The sequence below is a fragment of the Pleurodeles waltl genome, chromosome 8 (genome assembly GCF_031143425.1).
Source record: "Pleurodeles waltl isolate 20211129_DDA chromosome 8, aPleWal1.hap1.20221129, whole genome shotgun sequence".
Lineage (NCBI taxonomy): Eukaryota > Metazoa > Chordata > Amphibia > Caudata > Salamandridae > Pleurodeles > Pleurodeles waltl.
In genome coordinates, this window is record NC_090447.1 from 1,415,228,853 (window position 1) to 1,415,248,835 (window position 19,983).

The window sequence follows — 19,983 nt, forward strand, 5'->3', positions numbered from 1 at the left end:
CCACTCTAAATCCCCCTACTCTAATCCAATCCACCTACCCCAATCCACCCCCACTCAATCTAACCCACTCAAACCCAACCCAACCCACCCCAAATTACTCTAATCAAATCCAACTCACTACCTCAATCCACTCCAACCCACTGCACCCTATTCCACTCTACGACACTTCACCCAAGGCCACTGCACTCTAAAACACTCTGCCATTAAACTTTACTCCCCTCTACTCTACAGCACTCAACTCCTCCAGTCCACGCTATACCACTGTACTTCACCAAATCCAGTCTGCGACACTCTACCCCCCCCCCCCCCAAACCTCACATGAGAACACTCCACGCCACTAGCTTTTAGCCATGCTGAACAGCAGCTACACTGGTGTACAAAATAGCAAAAATAAATGCCAAAGCCAATAGCTCTTGTGAAAGCGAGACCTATTGGCTTTGCCAATGCTTGTTTCTAATTGTATCATTCCCTGGCGCCGGAAAATCTGCAGTTGACAATGTGTTAAATGTGCATATTGTTTTCTAATTTTTATCAACTGCCAGCCATCCTTTGCAGGTTACTCTACATTTTAAGGATTGTAAAACTTCAAGTTTGTTTTGTAAAGTCTGATTAGATAAGGAGGAGAACTAGTGTTCTGGCACAGCATGTTAGCGTCTGTTGTCGTATTTAAGGTCAGTGAGGTTAAATGGAAAGGGCGTTGGGTCGTCAGCTGCCTTCTCCTTGGACGACTAGCCAATTACCAGCTGATTTGTGTACTTAAGTGACCCGTGCTATTTTTAACAGCTTTAACTCGATTTATTTGCTTCTTCACATAACTCTCCTAGGCACACCAAAGAGATGTTTGCACGACTTTGCTATTACCACAAGCGCATTAGCATATAAAAAAATAATTGACTTTACCTGCACTTCCCTTAATTAGAGGTTAATATTTGTGTGCCTAGGAGTGGTACCCACATACGGGATCAATCAAACATATAGCAATTCCAAGCCCTGCACCAGAGGTGAAGGCTGGATGAGGGGCGAGGAGACTTCTCCCCCATATTTACACTAAGCTGTATATGTTACTCACCTTAGTGGAAATTGACCAGTGTACCTTATTAAGTTTCTGTGTAGAGCGTCTGTTCAAAAAAATGTGCGTGCTGCCCAATAAATACAATACTCTAATTTATATGAGCAAATTCCAGTTCTGAAAACGTTGTGTTCTGGTGATATGGAGTTATCTTGTTAAACCTAGTCTAAAACTGTATGCGATTGGTTGTTTTTGTCCAGAATTGTCATAAACTACTTTCTAAATCTACAAATTTGTATTATTCGTCCTGCAGGACTAATAGTGACGATGTAAAATGGACCCACAAGAACAGGAACTTCTAAACGATTACAGATACAGAAATTATTCATCTGGAATCGAAAAAGCTTTGAGAAACTTTGAGTCATCCACCGAGTGGGCTGATCTGATAGCATCACTTGGCAAACTCAACAAGGTATGCAGCATCACCCTTTTAATGAGGAAGTTGAACCTGATTTGCTATGATGTTTAATTACATTTATGCCTTATCCTAAATTAATCTTGTGGTATATGGGACCTAAAAGGAACCACTGTCATCTTGTTGTTTTAGCTGATGCATAAGCACTGTGCAAGTCTGATTTATATGCAGTAGAATTAGTCGAATGACACGTTATCTGAAGAGGTTAACCCTTATTAGAAAGGATTGAGCACTTTTAGTGCAAATTAGTTGGACTGGAGGGAGCTGCCAGTCCTGACTTAGCGACTCGCTGCCCTAAGATCTTGAGGTCAATTTAAGGGTTCTCATTATTGTATACTTGTTGGTATACTTAGAATTGTTTCATGTTTACTGTGCCTCATGTTTGTGGGGAAATTTAGGAAACGGAAAAGAAAATCCGAAGGAAGCAGGAACTCAGTCAGTGTCCGGAGTTACCACAAATTGCTTTTTATGCTAACTACATTTTACAGCTAACCTCTGCCTCTTGTATGTGACACTTATATAGTCTCTGCTCCCATTTTATATGATTCTAACATTTTATTTGAGTGGTTGCTATTGATTTGTATTTGGTTAGTATAGATGGGTTTTTCCAATATATTACTAAATTGCAGTTCTTATTGGTTGGTGGGAAAAGTGTAACGTTGCCGATTCCATCAAGGATCTTTGTAACATGCTATGTGTTTGGATGTATGTGTCAAAAGAATTTGCCCTTTCTTTTGTTTCTCCTGGGTCTATGGTTATTTATTGCCCAACCTGAAGTAGACCTTCTAAAGACTGGTATCGTTAGTTGGTTATGTATCTAAAATGCAGTGTTTTGTGTGTAAATATGATGAATGTTTAAGCTAACTTGTCCTAAATGCTTTTTTTATGTCTGTTGTGAAATTGGGATATGCTATTAAGTGGACAACGTTTTCCCAACTGTAGGGTTTTATGATCTGTCAAACATTTTTCGTTGGATTAGAGCAAATTCTAAATCTATCTGGACATGGCTACTGTTGTGAGTTTGATGAAAATCAAGTAAATCCCATATATGAACTGTATTGGGGTACTGTTGGATAGTGGTGCGGCACTTTGTGGTATTAAAGTGTAGTTGCTAACATCTCTGTATTAGGCTTTAATGCATTTTGGTGCTTTGCTAGTCCAACTGGTCTGTAGCGTTGCTTACGGAGCGTGGAAATCACACCCCCTACATGGACAGCTGATTTACTCTTCTTTCGAGGGATCCAGAGGCACACAATGGGGACCAATTGAGTTTGTCCTGCAGACGGAATTGAGTGCCATCTTTTTAAGACTGATAGAGCTAGAATAACTAAGCTTTGATGCACGATCCTTGTATAGTCCTGAAGAGACCAGAAGTTAAGAGGCCGAAGCGTGTCGACACACTGTTTCATTAGGAGTCCTTGATAAAATTAGAGAATACTATACTGTAATAGAAGACCATCAGCCTGGAGGCGTTAACACCAGAGTGTGTATTTGGATGTTGGTGATTGGTCCTTTGACTATGGACTACCCAAAATGATGGACCAGTTTACATGGATGTTTGTAATAATGGCTGCCACTTGTTACATTTTTTAATACAGGGACAATATACAGAGGAGTATATACTGCATATTCCACGGTAGTATTCTATGGACATCACTATTAGCTCATGCAAGTTTGTTTATGGATATGTAATAATATATAAATAAAGGGAGTGTCTAGCCTACAAAGTTTGATGATTTAACAAAGGAATTAAATAAAATGTAATATATGCAAATTGATTTCTCCTATATACCTTAATAATTGAGGTATTATTATCTAGAGATTTATACTCCCTCAAAAGTCATTGTTGATTGTAATATGTGCTTCTCTGCCAAAGACTCAAGAGAGTAACAGTTGGGCATTCCCTGTTTTTATTTTATTTTTTATATAGATTTTGCTAGTGCCACGGGTTCTATTGAATGACGTTAGAAAAGCAAACAAAACAACTGTGCACACCTTGCTGTCATAGGCACATAGATAACAGTGCAATCGTGTATTTGGGATGAAACATTAAATAAGAACAATTGTGTGTTGTGTTCTGATTAGGGTATTACATGTATGATTTTTAATGATCAGTGAGTTACGTTTAGTCATTTTTATAAATCATTTGACAGTTCATCCTTAAAAATATGAGAGATGGTCTGTGTTTGGTGTTCCCAGTTGGCGGGTGCGGTTTTGGATACTGTGGTAAGTGAGTAAAAGACTTACCTGGGTTGGGTTAGGTGTTTGAAAGAAGATTCTGTCTAATGCTTTCCATTGGCTATTTATGTCTATGATGATGGGAAGTGCAATGGCAGCATGTTGATCACTAACTGTTGCGAACACTAGATGTGCCCTGGCTAACGTGTTCTGTTGAGTGTATGCAGGTGAAAAGTTTTGGTTGATTTGTGCATTCCAAACCCTTTATCAAGCCACTCATTATTCAGACATTGGGTTTAATAGTTGACAGTACTGATTTAGTTGGTTATGTACAAAAAGTTGTAAAAGCCCTGTTCGATCCAGGCAAGGTGCTTTAGTTGCCTGCGGCTCAGATGAATACAGTAAAATTGCATAATGTATTTGTTATTTGTGAGTGTAGCACTCTGCACTCCGCTGGCTTGATTGGTTAACGTAGCATTACTTTCTGTAGCCTCAAATCTGCAAACACTTTGGCCCTGATGCAGAAAGAAGTTTTAAGGCATGGACGGAGTGGGCTGTAGCTCAGGGCCCCAGCCTTTCAGGGGGCCCTCCTGATAGAGCAAGCTCTGTTCTGTAGAATCTTGCCCAGATGATCTTGAATCATATTTAAACATTATTTTAAATACCGGCTTCCTTTCATTTATTTTCAATGTGAATGCAGTCAGAATCTAAAAAAAACATTTTACAGAAAAATGTTGTGTTTGTTTCATGCAACATCCATAAAAAGTTTCTTGTAGATCAAAACAGAACCTCATGTGAAAAATGGAAGGGTGTCACTGAGACTATTTGCAGTAGTATTACTGAGCTGCAGCTGTGTTACAGTACTGAAAACACACGTTTAAAATGTGGACGAGTGCGCCTGTGCACTGTCAGTGACCTGAGCAAAGAGGCCATGAAAGAGCTGAAACTGGATCATAAAGTCAAGTCTGTTCCGGACAGGGGCCCCTCAAAATACGTTTGGCCCAGGGCCCCCAAAATCCTTAAGGTGCCCTGAGTTCCAGATTTACCTTGGCGTTCACCTTTATTCCCCTAAATAACGTCTGGAAGGTGGACCAGGCACAGGTTTCTAGGCCTACTCTGGAAATGTCAGAAAAATCTTCCTTCATCCAAACTTCTATTCCCGCCATGCTGAGTTGTCCATAGCAGAGAAGTGTGCTCACGAGGATGCATCCTCATGTGCTAACGCACACTTATTTTTATTGTCCACGGAGAAGATATATTTTCTACACCTCCACCAAACGTGGGGATATTCCGTTCTCCTTCCCATCCAGGAAGGCAAGTTAATCCGTCCATTGCCTGGAGTAAATCCCCGGACAAATTCCGTGGTGGGAAAGGGTTGAAGAAGAGTTTTGAAATGTCCACAAATATACGTTTGGGGGCATCCCCAAACTTCCAAAGCGAACTGTGCCTTAGAATTCCCATTTCCAACGCATTGAGAGGGATGCTTATGAGTGCAGATTTCAATGCATTTGTGGAGAAATCCGTACTCGAAAAATAATTTATGCCCACCAGGAATTCGTTTCTGGGTTCACAGCAGATGTTTAAAAGAAAAAGAGTCGTAAACTAACTATTGTGAATCTGACCTTATAGGCATGTTTTTGCAGACAGATTCTTTGAGCTGTGTGTTTTGCATTCATCAGTTGAAGCATCTTTACTTTTACAAATGAATATGTTAGAAATGTATTTACTTAACAAAGCTATGCACTCGCTCTGCTGCTTTTTGTGTGCAACCTACAGATTTCCCACAATGCCGCCTATCTGCAGACATAGGGTTAAGTCAAGAAAAATCCACAGGAAAGTGTGACCATTGTAACCTCAGATTTACGCAAATTTTAGATGGCAAACTGGTTTGCCTGGGGTCACACAGTTTGACTAAGATTGATAAGGTGGAAAAACTCCCGTAACAAGTTTGACATCCTGAATCAATAGCCTACTGAAAGGCACTGCAATGTGATGTTCATGAGAGATTCCAGACACTGATTAACAATTACAAAACCTCCTACCCAAAGTAGAAGACTTGAAGTAGCGAGGAATCTTTCAGGCATGTTAGAATGGTGACTCAGGCATGTGAACAGTCCTGCTTGGGGGGCGGAGGGGAAACAGGTCTGGCAAGCTTAACTGGGATTTAGACTTCAGTCTTTGTCAGTCCTGCGTGGCCGAACGCTTATTCCGAAGTTATTTCCAAAGCCAGAGCCACAGTAGAAGGACCTCTGCTGACGTATTCGTAGCGGAATGCAGCTGCACAGTGGACTCTCCCTCAGTAAATACACCTCTGCATGCACGTGCCAGCAGTTACTGGCCCTCCCTCTAACTAGACGCGCAACGACGACTGGGCCCCCCGCGCCCACCATCGCGTGCCGTACCACGCGCCGCTGCAGCTTTCTAGTCACACAAGATTTAGCCCGTGAGTGCTCTAGGGCTTCAAGGCCGGCCCCATACAAAGCTTTTCTTGGGTCATTAAAAGTAAATTCATAGGTACGGGAAGCTTTGTACTCTTTATTGGTTCTCGAGCCCTCTGCAGTCTCAGTTCTCTGGCTAATAGGCCCACGTGCGAGGTGTTCGATTTACTATTTTGGGACAGAATATCTGTGAATGAACGGCTGAATTATCAATCTCACGCCATTGAAAATTACACAACTGGCGTACCTAGTCGTAGTCGCAAAAGGGTGAACTTTATTTTCTCAGCGCCTTGAACACATTTTTAATGAACGGCACTACTAACCAGAAAGTGAACTGGAAAAGGTGTTATATTTTCTCCTCAGATTCTATCAAAGATTCTAATCATTAAAACTGTAACCCTGGTTCCAGGTAACTGTTGCCTAAAGCAAACTGTATTGTGGATCCTTCACACCCTGTTGTCCTGTGAAGTTTATGCAACATACTCCTTCCACTGAGGGTGATTCGGTAAATTATTCTGCCTTTTAACTGCATGAATCACTGTGTGTGTACCTCCCAAAGGTAGCAATCAGCCTTCATCTCTTGGCGTTGCCCTTGTCTCAAATTGTATGACTACTCCTAAAATACAGTCATTGGAATGCACTTCTGCTGCTATCCTCAAACGTTTCTCCTGCATCCAAGAATAAGGTGCAACTGCACATTTGTTTATGACAGGGTTTGAGCATCTTCGGCCATATAAGTGTCAACACACTTAACAAATAGGCTGCAATACAAAAACCTACTTCTATATAGGCACCGCTATTTATATAGCGTACACCTAGATACGTAGAGATGATGCATTGTACATGACTTGGGAAATGGGAGATGATCCATGAGACAGTGTACGTCGAGTGGAGATTACAAAAAAACAATGAATAAATTGCGTTTTTATGCATAGGGAGTTTGAGTGAATTACCCAGAATCACACAATGCGAGTCAAGCGCTGAGCAGGATTCAACCCTGGTCCCCAGGTTCCAAAGTCAGCAGGTCTAGCTGCTGGGTCTACTCTCCTCCCATCCATACATTAGGGAGGAGATGGGGCCTAGTAGCTACAGCTGCCAACTTTGGAACTCTGGAACCGGGCACAAATTTGGGCTTGGATCAACATCCTGCAATTCTGTGCAACTCACTAAAGCTCCCTGTGCAAAAAAAGTGTAATATAGTCTGGTTTTCTTGTAAAACTATACGAAACTGCAAACAAAAAAATAAATTAGACTCAAATGTTTGAGTGACCTATCTTTTGCTTTTACTTAAACATGACTGCACATATCTGGTCTTCATGCACTACAGCAGAACAACAGACTGCATGCAAACATACAATCACAATCTGCCACTCTTGTGCAGTGCATCCACAAATGTACTTTGCCACCTTGTCATGAGTAGGAAACGTTGTATGAATACAGCTACAATACAGTTCAATATATTATGTCCCTTGGTAACTACATGGACGGAATAATGGAACTGCACATTTGGACAACTCTGTTGACATAACGTATCCTGCCCTCTATAACCTTGAAGACTTTATTTAGGCCCTAATTCCAAATTGTATTTTAAATCTGACCCATGCACATATGGAAGTTTGTGCACAGGTTGGCTACACGCATTCTTTAAACCGCTGAATCATATCCTTAATCTCCCAATCTGTCTTTATTTTATGATGTTACTGCTACATGTGTATAGCTAACTACATTTTAGTTTTGTTTTGATGTCACCAAGCTCACCTGTTTTGTCCAATTTTCTACCTGCTGTAACTTTATAAACTAATAACTAGCCCCCTCCGCTGCCTTTGCTCTAACACTACAATTGCACATCATATCCATGTGTTTGTGTGTGTTTATATATGTTTTCATGTTGGGAAAGTTTGAGGGCTTATTTATTATGTACGTTTTCCCGCCATCTGTAGTCACCAGTTCCGTTTTTGCTCTTAAATTAATACTATATTGCACAGCCAGGCATAGCTACATAATCAAGATTATACATACACCAATATTGATGATGGAAAGTCTATGTATATATCTTAGTATTTAATGTTTTTTTCCCACCCGTTAAAATCCAGCAAGTTTGATTTGCAAAAGTTAACAGGGGAAGCATACTTTATCGCACCCTTTAATTATCATGGGTAAAAAAACAACGCACCACTTTTGCGCAAGGGTCCCAATTTAACAGGGGATGCATAGTCAAATACAGAGCATTCACTTGTGCGTTGCACTGGTGCCTTGAAACTGCCAGCAGGTATTATATAGTGAAATAGAAAGCACCAAAAATATTCTCATAAACCGTAAACATGGAGCTTCATAAAGTAGGATATACTTGAGGTAGGTTTGGATTCACAAACCATACATTTTAAGATTTTGCCAGCTCTGGACAGTTTATTTGATAGAGACAGATCTCTCAGTCCCTGACTTACTGTCATGAAAGCTGCATAGAAATGACCATTTTGAAATGGTGGCTCGTCCTAAGCTTCTTTCATGGTGGTTCATATCTTCTCTAAAGTTCAATACAGTTTTGTGTTCCACCGGATCTCGTTTTTGGGTAAACCTGACATGCATAGGTTTGTGTCCACATGCAATAAACAAAGGATCAGGGCAATTTTAAAATAAATTGTGGATTGAGGCAGTTTCTTTGTGTCAGTGCTTTGTCACCTGGTGAATTGGTTATGTGTCTGGGGCCTGACCTCTAGGTAGACTAAGAGAAAGCACGTCTGTTTGAGACCTGACCATAAAACTTTTTTGTGACCTGAGGGATACCTTGGCCACCTAACTCAAGCACTTCTTTGATCAGTTTCTCATAGTGCAGAGTTAGCTGTAGCTTTTGCTCTGTGTGTCTTGTGTTGTTTCCCTGAAATGGTGTCTACGTAGTGGTAGTGCAAAATACCACCAGTGCTGCCTTTTTGTAGTAAAGGCAATGCATCAATCTTTACTGCCTTTGCAAACTAGTGAAGTTCGACAGCAAAATAATCATAAAGCCTTAATCTGCTGTCAAATTAAGCTTGAGCCTGTCAAAAGCAGCACTAATCTTAAATTGTGTGAACTATTGATACATAAGCAAATATAGGTGCTCTTCATTAAGTTTCCATAATGTGAGTTTTAATTGTGAACAAAATAAAGTCTAGTCCATTTGAAGTTAACAGTTCACTGATTACAATTTGACAGTTCCACACATCTTGACTGTACAGTTCTCATGATGCTCTGGCAGCTGACACGTGTTTTGTCTTAATGCAACTTTTTCAAGGCAGCATTGGTAAGAATAATGGATTCGTATAGGATTGTATACCAGTCTGAGTATATATTTAAATTAGGTGCACCTCACAAAGTGACTAGCATGTTAAAAAACAAAATGACTGCATAAATAACTTGTGGGAAAATATATTTTCTCCACGTGTAGTGTCAAAATGATTGTGCACTAAATAGAAGAATTGTGATTGAGACCAAAAACAGAAATCCAATGTGATCTTAAGCCCTTCTGGTATCTAAAAGTCTATTATGTAAAAAATCTTGCAAGAGATGAAACTACACAACTATCAATTAGTCCATTTTTGACTGTGTGAGACCGTGCTACTTCAGCGTGTGCAACAGCACGCCGGCGAGTGAATTCCTCCAGCCTACACAACATTCTAGGCCAGTAAGAGTGCGGAAGAAGCTTATTACTGTCTATAGAATATGGAATGGTACAATTTAATTGTACTTACAGATTTACTAGCCACATAGCATATTTTGTTTGTTTTTTCATTGGAGGTAAAGGCTTATCATGGCCTTTTCGTATTTTTTGTATTGACACCACAAATGTATGATTGTGTTCATATGGTCCAAGTGAATATCTACTGAAGTGTTGGTATTTACTGTGGACCTTTATTTAATGTAAGTTACTGTAAGAAGTTAGGTTTGTCTTGTAGTAGTAAAACTTTATTTCGGCCAAAGGACCTTTAAAAGTGCAATATAAGAACAAACAGGCATATTTTTTAGCAATTGAATAATCACGCAGCAAGCACAATAACTCGGTACCACAATTTGTACATATAAAGTACATTAATAGCGAGAGCAATTAAAAATAAGATGTTATCAGATGATAATAGTGCATAATGACGTGCCATCAAAAAACAGAGAAATGGGCACAATAGTCTGTTAACCGTCACATAAATGGATACTATATGCATTAATAACACAGATTATTAACAGTCAGTTAAATGGACATAATAGTGTATCATCAGAAAGCAGTAAAATACACGCTCAAAAGTAATCAAGCAAAGAGTATAAAGCTAAAACATATGATTCAGCTGTATTTCTATTGTTGCCATTGGCCCGCCTAAAAGGTTTTTTTTTTTTTTTTTTTTTTTAAATAAAGCCTTAGAGTTGGAGTTAATGCACTTGAGGAAAGTATAAAGACAGTCTTTCAAATGGATAAGCCACTTGATTTTGTTGCCGGAGTCCATGCTCTTTATTTTTAAAAGGTCCCTTCTATACATGTACTGTTCACCGTTGGACCATGATCTGATCCAATAAAGAAGAGGTTAAAAGCGACAAGGTGTTTGGTACCTTTATGGGTAGTATCTAAAGTTATAGAGTTGGGGCAGACTGAGGTAATTTAATTAAACACCCAAGGAACTTGAGCTCCTTCGTTTTTAGCAAATTAAGGTTAGTATTTCTCCGAAGTTTAGCACCATAAAGTGAGTCTGTCTGCGATTTAGCTCTGCAAAGCTTCAGTGCTGGTGTAATGGCCTGCAATTGTGAGGCATTATGCATTTTTAACATACTAGCCAAAGCATGCAACGTAATCAAGCTGCTCTTGGATCTGCAGCGACCATGAAAGCAGGTTAATGAGCCTTACCCCTAGACAATCAAATGTTTGCACCAGCTGCAAAGAAGTGGTTCCCAAAGTAAATCGATGTTTAAGACTTTTGTTTTATATTAACATGGCACGAAAGGCGATGACTCATTGCCACATTATAACAATAATTTTTTTATCATTATATTCGTACCCTTAGGAGCACACAACGTGTACAATTGGGCAAAAGTCTTAGTCTGTGGGTTCACAGCATAGGATTGTGAAACATTGCCCCTGGCCCCTAAGGGAGAGAAGTTTGCCAGACATTTTTCTTATGTACTTGTTACATAACTAATATTTAGTCAAGGTACTCTTTGTAAGGACTTGGTGCAAGAGTAATAAACTTTTAGATACCAACATGCACTTAATTTAAATATATCACCAATACACAGACTGGTACAATCCAGTACAAATGCCTTATTGTTCCCATTTTTGCTTTGAAAAATTCATATAAAGACAAAACACGGGTCGGCTTCTAGAGCATGCTAAGAATTGTTCAATCAAGATCCGTGGAATTGACAAAGTGTAACCCCTGAACTGTTAACTTCGAATTGGCTGGACTTTCTTTATACTGATTAATGGATTTACTCATATAGTTTCCTGGCTTGTGCTTCAGTATAGATATTTCACATACAAGTTTGGGAATTGTTAAGTTCAAACATGTGGGTTACCAGTTACATCAACCAGGGTCAAGTGTGTTAAGCCACTCAGCTAAATATTCTCTAAGTCATGTTCAAGCACGTTTGACCAAACAACTATATCCTGCAACCTTAACAGACCAGATTAAAACATACCTTGGTCAATAAAAAGGCAGGAGCACATTTCTTGACACATAATGATCCATTTTTCAAGAGCACATTGTTCTTTTGCAGATGGAATTCTTTGAGAATTAACAAAAAGACTGCTGACTTGAAATAACTTAGTGAAAACTGATTTAAGTGAAAACTGTTCTAACTTGTTTTCTTCAAACCTTATAAAACAGGGGGGGGTTTATTAATCCACCATACGCCCTTCCAGGTAAGACATCCTTAACACAACAGGTACTAACACAGCTAAATCGTCCACTCTGGGACGTTTAAGAAGATATCGAAGGCATGTCTCTTATCGGGGCAACGGCATCAACGAAAGGTCCACCGTGCCACTGCACCTGTTGGAACCCGTTCCCAGCCGCTTTTACGGCCCAGGGAAAGTGCCTGTCATTTTCAAAGGTCCTTGCAGTAACGAGGAACATGTGCCGTCTGACTTGCGTCCAATGTGCGCCATCGAGACACAACATGTAAGGGAGTGCTGGAAACTGTAGTTCTCCAGGTCGTGTGTGCTCTCAAGGGGGAAAACACACTCAGAAAAGCCTGCCAGCCGGCAGAAATAATCTTTGGGGTGTCAGGCGCTATTTCTTGACTAAAATAACTTGTGCACCATAAATAAACAATTAGTGTAGCAGTCCTGTGTTGGAGGCCAAAATAAACATTGCTGATTTTCAGAACGTAAACATTGTGATTTGTTGTAGAGCTTGACACTGTCATGTCTAAGTTGGTAGTTTGGTACACAGGTGTTTGAAACCTCCTGAAAGTGTGAGTGACCACCAAGAGACAGAGTCAAATGGGGAACGTTACAGCCAAGTGAGCCATATGAGGTTCTGAGACAGATATAAGATATCTTATGGAATTGGCACACTGGGCATTGCTCAGATAGAACCACACTCATCCACTGGGCTAGTTCTCACTGGATTTCGTGAATGTAGATGCCGGATGGGGTACAGGTAATGGACACAGAAGTGTTTTTGATAAGCAAGCATTAAATGTTAAAAGTCAAGTGCAATTGTTATGCTCCCAGCAATCAAGCGAATCTGTAGTCGGGTACACAGGAGTATCAGGAGGCTTGAAGGACGATGGTGAATAACACTATAAATATTTATTCATAGCGCTCCAAGGAATCTCATCGTTAAGACCATGCCCGTCTGTGTGTAGTGTCCTATCTACCTTTGCTCAAAAAGCGAAAGTGGTTGTGACACATCTTGCTGTGTTCGGGAAAGTTTTTCAATCGCACACCACTTGATTTCATCTGTGCTGTGGCCTTTCTCAATGTAGTGATTGATGAGTCTAGTTGAGTCCCGTCTACATCTAATGGTGCTCCTATGTTAGCAAATTCATGTCCCTATCCTCGTTGTCATTCCAATATATTTAAGATTGCATGGGCATTTAATCATATATATAACGTTCCTACTGTTGCAATTGGTTAGGCTTTTTAGACGCCATGGTCTTTTAAGTCCAAGATCCAAGTCTTTAATTTTTATTAGTGGAGGAGCAAACACTGCATTTTCCACAAGGAGCGTGTCCCACTGGTGGTGGGAGACCCCGCAGTGTCATCTGATTGGTCTTCTGAAAAGTTGCTCTAGGATGTGTATGAACGATCATGTCCTTGATGCTCCTCGCTTTCTTAAAGGAGTGCATGGCTCTCATTGGAGGTATGCCCCCAGACTTAAGGATTCTCTAGTTTTTTTAAATAATCTTCTGAAGGTCATTCGATAAAGGACTGAAAGTAGTGACACATTTCAGTTTGTCTGTTTCTGTTTTTTGATAGGTTGCTAGGAGTTATTCTCTGTTGTTTTTAAAGGCCCTTTTATTGTCTTTTCGTATCAGGTGAGGATGGTAGTTTTTGCTGCAAGTTTCAGCTTGAGTTTTTTTTCATGCGTCTTATAGTCTCCTACATCAGAACAATTGCATCGGAGACATAAAAACTGGATTACTGGTAAGTTATCACGGAGAGCTTGAGGGTGAAAAGTCTCATACCGCAGCAGGTTATTTCAGTCCATGGATTTGTAAAACACCTTAGTCTGCAGATACCCATTCTTTTTCTTGATGAGCAGCCCTAAGAACAGTAGTTTATTGCCTCAAATGGTGATAGTAAAGTGCAGAAAAGGGTTAAGAGCATTCAGCCAATTGGCAAAATCCAGTGCTTCGTTCCTGGTACCTGTCTAAATGAGAAATACATCATCAATGTACTGTTTCCATATTCTAATCTTTTCCTGAAAAGGACTGGAAGAATGTTAGAACATACTCTCAAAAGAATGGACATAAAGGCAGCCTGGGAGCGAAGGTGCTTCCCATCAATGTACCATGCAGCTGAAGGAAGTACTTGCCCTCAAACACAGAACAATTACGTGCCAGTGCCAAATGTGGAAGATCTAGTACAAATTCCCGAGGTGTAATAGAGCCCCCACTCAGTCTCGTTCAGGATGGTTTCAATTACATTCAGCGTGGCCTCTTGCAGAATGCTGGTGTATAGTGATTCCACCTCTAGGCTGATCAAAAGTTATTTTTCTCTGTAAAACGCCATCTCGGCCTGTAGGTTTAGCACATCCTGGGTGTCTTGAAGGAATGTCGGCATCTTTTTAACCAGTGGGCGGAAGAATCTGTTGCAGATTTGCATTAAAGGTTCAAGGGCTGACCCGATGGCAGAAATAATAGGTCTCCCAGGAGAGGGGATTTTGTTCTTGGAATTTTTGGTAGAATGTAAAAATAAGGCATTCTTGGGTGCTTTTGTGTCAGGAACACAGCTTCATATTCTGTGATCCACCCGTTCTCCAGACCCTTTGATACAATAAAATCAACTTCCTCCAGAATCTCTGGGGTTGGATCGCTCGTTAGCCGTTTATAATTCCGGGCATCATTATGTAATCTCAGGGACTCATCTCTGTAGATTTTTATAGGTAATATCACAATAGCACCACCCTTATCAGCAGGCCTGATTACAGTCGTTTTATCATTTGGCAACCTATTCAGGGCCTGCATCTCAACATTGCTTATGTTATGGAAGGTTTTGTGGTCTATCTCCCCTAAAGTGTCCATTTCCCGGTTGACTGCTTTTTCGAACGCCAGGACTTCCATTGGCATATCGCAGGTTGGTGGCACGAATTTTGATTTCAGGCCGAGGCCTGTATTTCTTTGTTCTTCTTCATCAGTAGTAGGATGCTCAAGGAACAAGATTTTCAATCTAATTTTGCGTAGAAATTCTTCTACTTCAGCCTTAAGTTGAAAAATAATCACTCTTTGGGGTGGGGACATAACCTTTGTTTAATACAGATGTTTCTGCCCCGTCCGGTTCTCATGTGCTCAGGTTGATTATGATGTCTGCTGACTGATTCAAGCTTTGCTGGTACTTGGAGTTGCTTCCTTCTCTAAGCTTGTTTCCTGTTGTACATCTTTGTTCTGCCAGGTGACCCCCTACTTGTTTCCTCCTCCTCATCCATGGTCTCTATCTAAAAAAGAGTTATTGGGACGGTACTGTGGTGTGGTTTTGGGGGTAAGAAGGTTCAAAATGGGGGGGAGGGGAGGTTTCCTGTAGTTGCATGCCGAACCCCACATCTACTCACCTTGAGGAGGATAGTGTCCTGCCATGGATTGGGGTTTGGGACACCCTCTCTAATTCCACCTTCTCCCTCTTCTCGGGCGTTCTCCTGAGCGAGAGTCCTTATTGGAATCCGATGCAGAGCTACCTCCAGAGGAAGTATCTGATTTGTCACTTGTTCTTGGGATGTAGTCATCTTTGGAATAAGGGTACACTTTTCGTGTGCAAACTTTTTTTTTTTTTTTTTTTTTTTTTAAATTTATTTTTATTAAGCATTTTACATTATAGTAAATACAACAAACAAACTTGCTAGTTATCATCGTTAGTGTGTACATATAATATGCAATTAGGTGTCCTATAAAAAGAAACATATTACCATAGTCAACATGTCATATCAATTGAGATTGTAAGCACCTAAACTGGGCACAGGGGCTCAAAAGGGTCATAACATTCTACCTAAGTGCCTAGAGAGGGCGGCTGCAAAATAAAACAGGGGTATCGGTTAGGGTCATGCAAGTGTTAAAGTCATTTCCTCCATGATGTGATAAGCGAGGAGTGTGATATAGCCCCATCGACACCCCCCTCCCAGGGAACATTCGCTCATGGTATCTCCTTCTTATTCCTGGCTCTGTTGTTCCCGGGCCCAGGTCACAAACGGATCCCAGATGTCGCGGGGTCTAGATGCAGCTGGCATTAACTCCCAGAATGTGGTTAGCTGTGTATGCCCGTAAGTTAAATCCGCCAGCCAATCCCTCACCGCGGGCACCCTCGGCCTACCCCAATGAATCGCCACCCGTCTCTTAGCAAACAGCAAAAGTAATGCATGTAGCCTGCGCATTTCTGGCGGAGTGTCTCTGACATATCCTAGTAGCCCAAGCAGAGGGGAAGGGACATCCGAGCGGCCCACTATCTGGTTTACCGATACAAAAACCTGAGACCAATAATCCTTCAACCTCGGGCAGGACCACGCTATATGTAAAAAAGAGGCCAAGGCCAACCCACATCGCCAGCATTCATCCGTCTCTCTAAGCCTCATTCTTTTCAGGCTGATGGGGGTTCTGTAGAACCTATGTAGGTATTTAAAATGTATTAAACGCAGCTTGTAATTTGGCGAAAGCTCAGCAAGCTGCCCACAGCAGAACTCCCACTGCTCCCCAGAAATCTCAGGCTGCAGCTCCTCGTTCCAATACAGCATAGATTTAGGCGCTACCTCTGGTGTCATGTTTTGCATATGGCGGTAAATTCGAGTTACTAGTTTACGGGGAGAAGGGGAACCCACCACCGCCTCCAAAGCTGTAAAGATCGGCGGCGAGTCAGGGAACCCCTCGCACAGTGTCCGGCACTCCGCACGTAGTTTATGGTACAGGAATAATTCGGAAAAGGGCACCCCACCCCCCTCCTCCGGCGCAGGGGGGGGCATAAACTTGCCATTGGGAAAAAGGTTAGCAAAGGTGAGGAGATTCATCTTGTCAATCAGGTGGCCAGCTGTTCCATCAGCCACACAAGGCAGCATCGGGTTATGCAGCAGAGGCAGCGATGGAGCATACAACAGCGGGACTCCGGCCCTCCTACGCAACTCCTCCCATACCCACTGCAGCATCCTAGCCGTATCTACATCTTCTCTAGGGCGCCTTGCTTTAGCGCATATCGCCACTCCAAGTGGAATGGGCGCCACCATATCACGCTCCACCGCCACGTGAGGCTGGAAAGGGACAGGGTGGGTCCAAAAATGTAGGAACTGAGCCTGAGCACAGAGGGCATACAGTTTTATATCTGGGGCCCCCAAACCTCCCTGCCGCAGTGGCAGCGCCAACGTGTCCCACGCTACCCTGGCCTGTCCACCCGCCCACACCAGCTCAACCAGGTATGACCTCAGAGTGGCAAAGAAGTGTGCTGTAAGCGGTATAGGTATATTTACGAATAGATAAAGGAATTTGGGTAACACTATCATCTTTGTCAACGCGATCCGCCCAGTTAGTGATAGGGGCAGGGAGGCCCATGATTTCACTTTCTCGCTCAGCCACACCATAGCCCTGCCAAAGTTGAGGCCCCAAATCTCCTGAAGGTCCCGGCTTATCCAAATCCCCAGATATTTGACTTTTTCCGCCTCCCAGCGCAGGGGGTATTTAGTGCGCACCTCCGCAGTGCCGTCCGTGAGGGGAAAGATTACCGATTTAGACCAGTTGATGGAGATGCCCGCGAACCCCTCAAAGCGAACAAATTCCCGCAGGATGGGATCCAAGTTGTCCGCAGGATTTGTAAGATAGAGGGTCACATCGTCCGCGTATAGTGATATTAGAAGGTTTCTAGAGCTGAACCCTATACCTCTTGCAGTATGATGTTGCCTAATCCTCGCTGCCAGCGGCTCCATAGCTATGGCAAATAGCAGCGGGGAGAGAGGACAACCCTGCCTTGTACCACGCAAGACAGGGAACGGTGCAGATACCAGACCATTCACCCACACTCTGGCTGTAGGTAAAGTATAAAGCAGGCAAATTTTTCTAAGCAGCAGCGCACTGAAACCCATCCTTTTTAGTATATGGAATAAATATGGCCATTCAATAGTGTCAAAGGCCTTAGTTGCATCTAAAAATACCGCGGCAGCTTTAACTTCGGGGTGCAGGTAATGTAATGTAGCGAAGATTGTTCGGAGGTTGTGGGAGGTCGCCCTTCCTGGTATAAAACCGGATTGGTCTGGGAGTGCGACCATCGACAGCATTGGCTGCACTCGATTCGCAAGTAGTTTGGCCAAGATTTTCACATCTACATTAATCAGAGATAAGGGCCTATATGAGTTTAGATCGTCAGCAGGTTTATCCGGCTTCAACAGCGTGATAATCATTGCTTCGCGCATAGTGGCAGGTAACACCCCTCTCTCCAGGGCCTTCTCGTACACAGCCAGCAACCGGGGAGACAGCTCATCTACGTATGCCTTATAAAAGGCTGTTGTAAGCCCATCAGGTCCCGGCGCCTTATCAGGCGGCAGGCTCCTGATAACTTGTGCCACATCACCGGCGTCTATTGGAAGGTCCATATATTCTCTGTGGTTATTATTGAGCCATACCAATGCAATGGAATCTAGATAGGATATAAGCCCTTCCGGACATTCATCTTGAGTGTTAGTGTATAAACGAGAATAGAACTTGGAGAATGCTCCTACAATGTTCTCCTTGTCATGAAGCAGATCGCCATCAGTTGTGCGCAGCTCATGAATATATGTCGCGTGACACGGCGGTCTAACCATATTTGCTAGTACCTTCCCCGGTCTCCCTCCTTCGCCGTAGCGCCTCGCCTCAGCATATTTCCTCAGAAACTTGACCTCCCTCAATGCTTCCTCTTCATATTCCAGTAATTAAGTTTTCAACAGCCCCGCCGCCTCTGACTCCCCATCCTCCAAGAAAGTGCGTTCGAGTCGTTTTATATCGGCTTCAAGTTCTACCAGAGTGCTCCGTATTGCCTTCAATACCCCCGCCTGCCGGGCTATACATTGGCCTCTAATAACGACCTTGAAGGCCTCCCACAGAGTCGCCTCCGTGTCCACCGACCCCGCATTACGCTCAAAGTAGTCAGCAATGTCGGTCCGTATCTCCTCCCTGAATGCAACATCAAGTAGTGCCTGGGGTGGGAGTCGCCAAGAGAATGCCGGGGAAGGACCCCCAGGGAGCAGCAACCTCAACATACAGGGCGCATGGTCAGACAGTGTACGAGGCATGTGCTCTACCTGCGACGTCCACAGTGCAACATCTCGCGACACAAGCCAGAAGTCAAGACGGGACCACGCGCCTCTATAGGACGATATACAGGTGCCCTCCCTCAGGTCCCCGTGTCTACCTCGCCATACATCAACCAGCGCGCCATCCAGCATTATCTCTCGTAGGGCGGAACCCGCCAACGGATTCAATGTGCAAGCTGCCCCCTTTCTATCTACATTGTCATCAAGTACGGCATTGAAATCACCTCCCCATACAATTGTATCGCATCCAGTGGTTTTCACCTGCCCCCAAAGCTTATGGAAGAACCCTGGAGTATCTGCGTTAGGCCCATACACAGCCACAAATACAACCGAAACACCGCACACAATACCCTGAACCCAAACATATCTCCCCTCTGGGTCACATTGAACTGCACCCTCACGCCAGTCCAGCCCGCGTCTTATGAGTATCGCCACCCCTCGGGCATAGTTGGAGTAAATAGCTGAATAAACATGACCCCATCTAGTGTGACGCAGTCTTTGGGCAGGAGCGGTGTTCAAGTGCGTTTCCTGCAATAGGCAGACATCCACCTTATGCGGCACCAAATATGCATGTACCAACCTAGTCTTCCTGTGGTCGTTGAGCCCCCTAACATTCCAGGTGAGACAGTTCAGGGTTTTATCCGTTCTTGGCATTTCTCACAAACATCTTGTAAAATTTAGTAAGACATGTTGACAATAACCAGGCTGTACGTTCAGGACACCGCACAGGTACCATATAATAGATATTGGCAATAAACAACAAGCTAACAGCCCCAACCAGCCTCCCCCCACCCACTCCAACCCCCCAACCGGGTCGTAGATTAACCTTCCCATTCCTATCCCCACAGAGACATTTTAATAAGCAAGGGAACATTCCCGAGGGGGTGTGGCAATGCCGGCTTCTCCCCTGTATGAAACGGGGTGGCCGGAAGATCTGCAGGGGAT

General features: G+C 42.7%; 1 protein-coding gene across 1 annotated transcript in view; it reads left to right on the forward strand.

Annotated features, from left to right (window-relative positions):
- The window catches only part of DOP1B (DOP1 leucine zipper like protein B), a 604,399-nt gene that overhangs the window by 31,223 nt on the left and 553,193 nt on the right, over positions 1-19,983 (forward strand). Inside the window, exon 2 of the mRNA XM_069202530.1 lies at positions 1,323-1,481. Within this exon, the coding sequence (XP_069058631.1) occupies positions 1,344-1,481 (138 nt within the window). The 5' untranslated portion in view covers positions 1,323-1,343. The remainder of the gene's footprint in view (positions 1-1,322; positions 1,482-19,983) is intronic.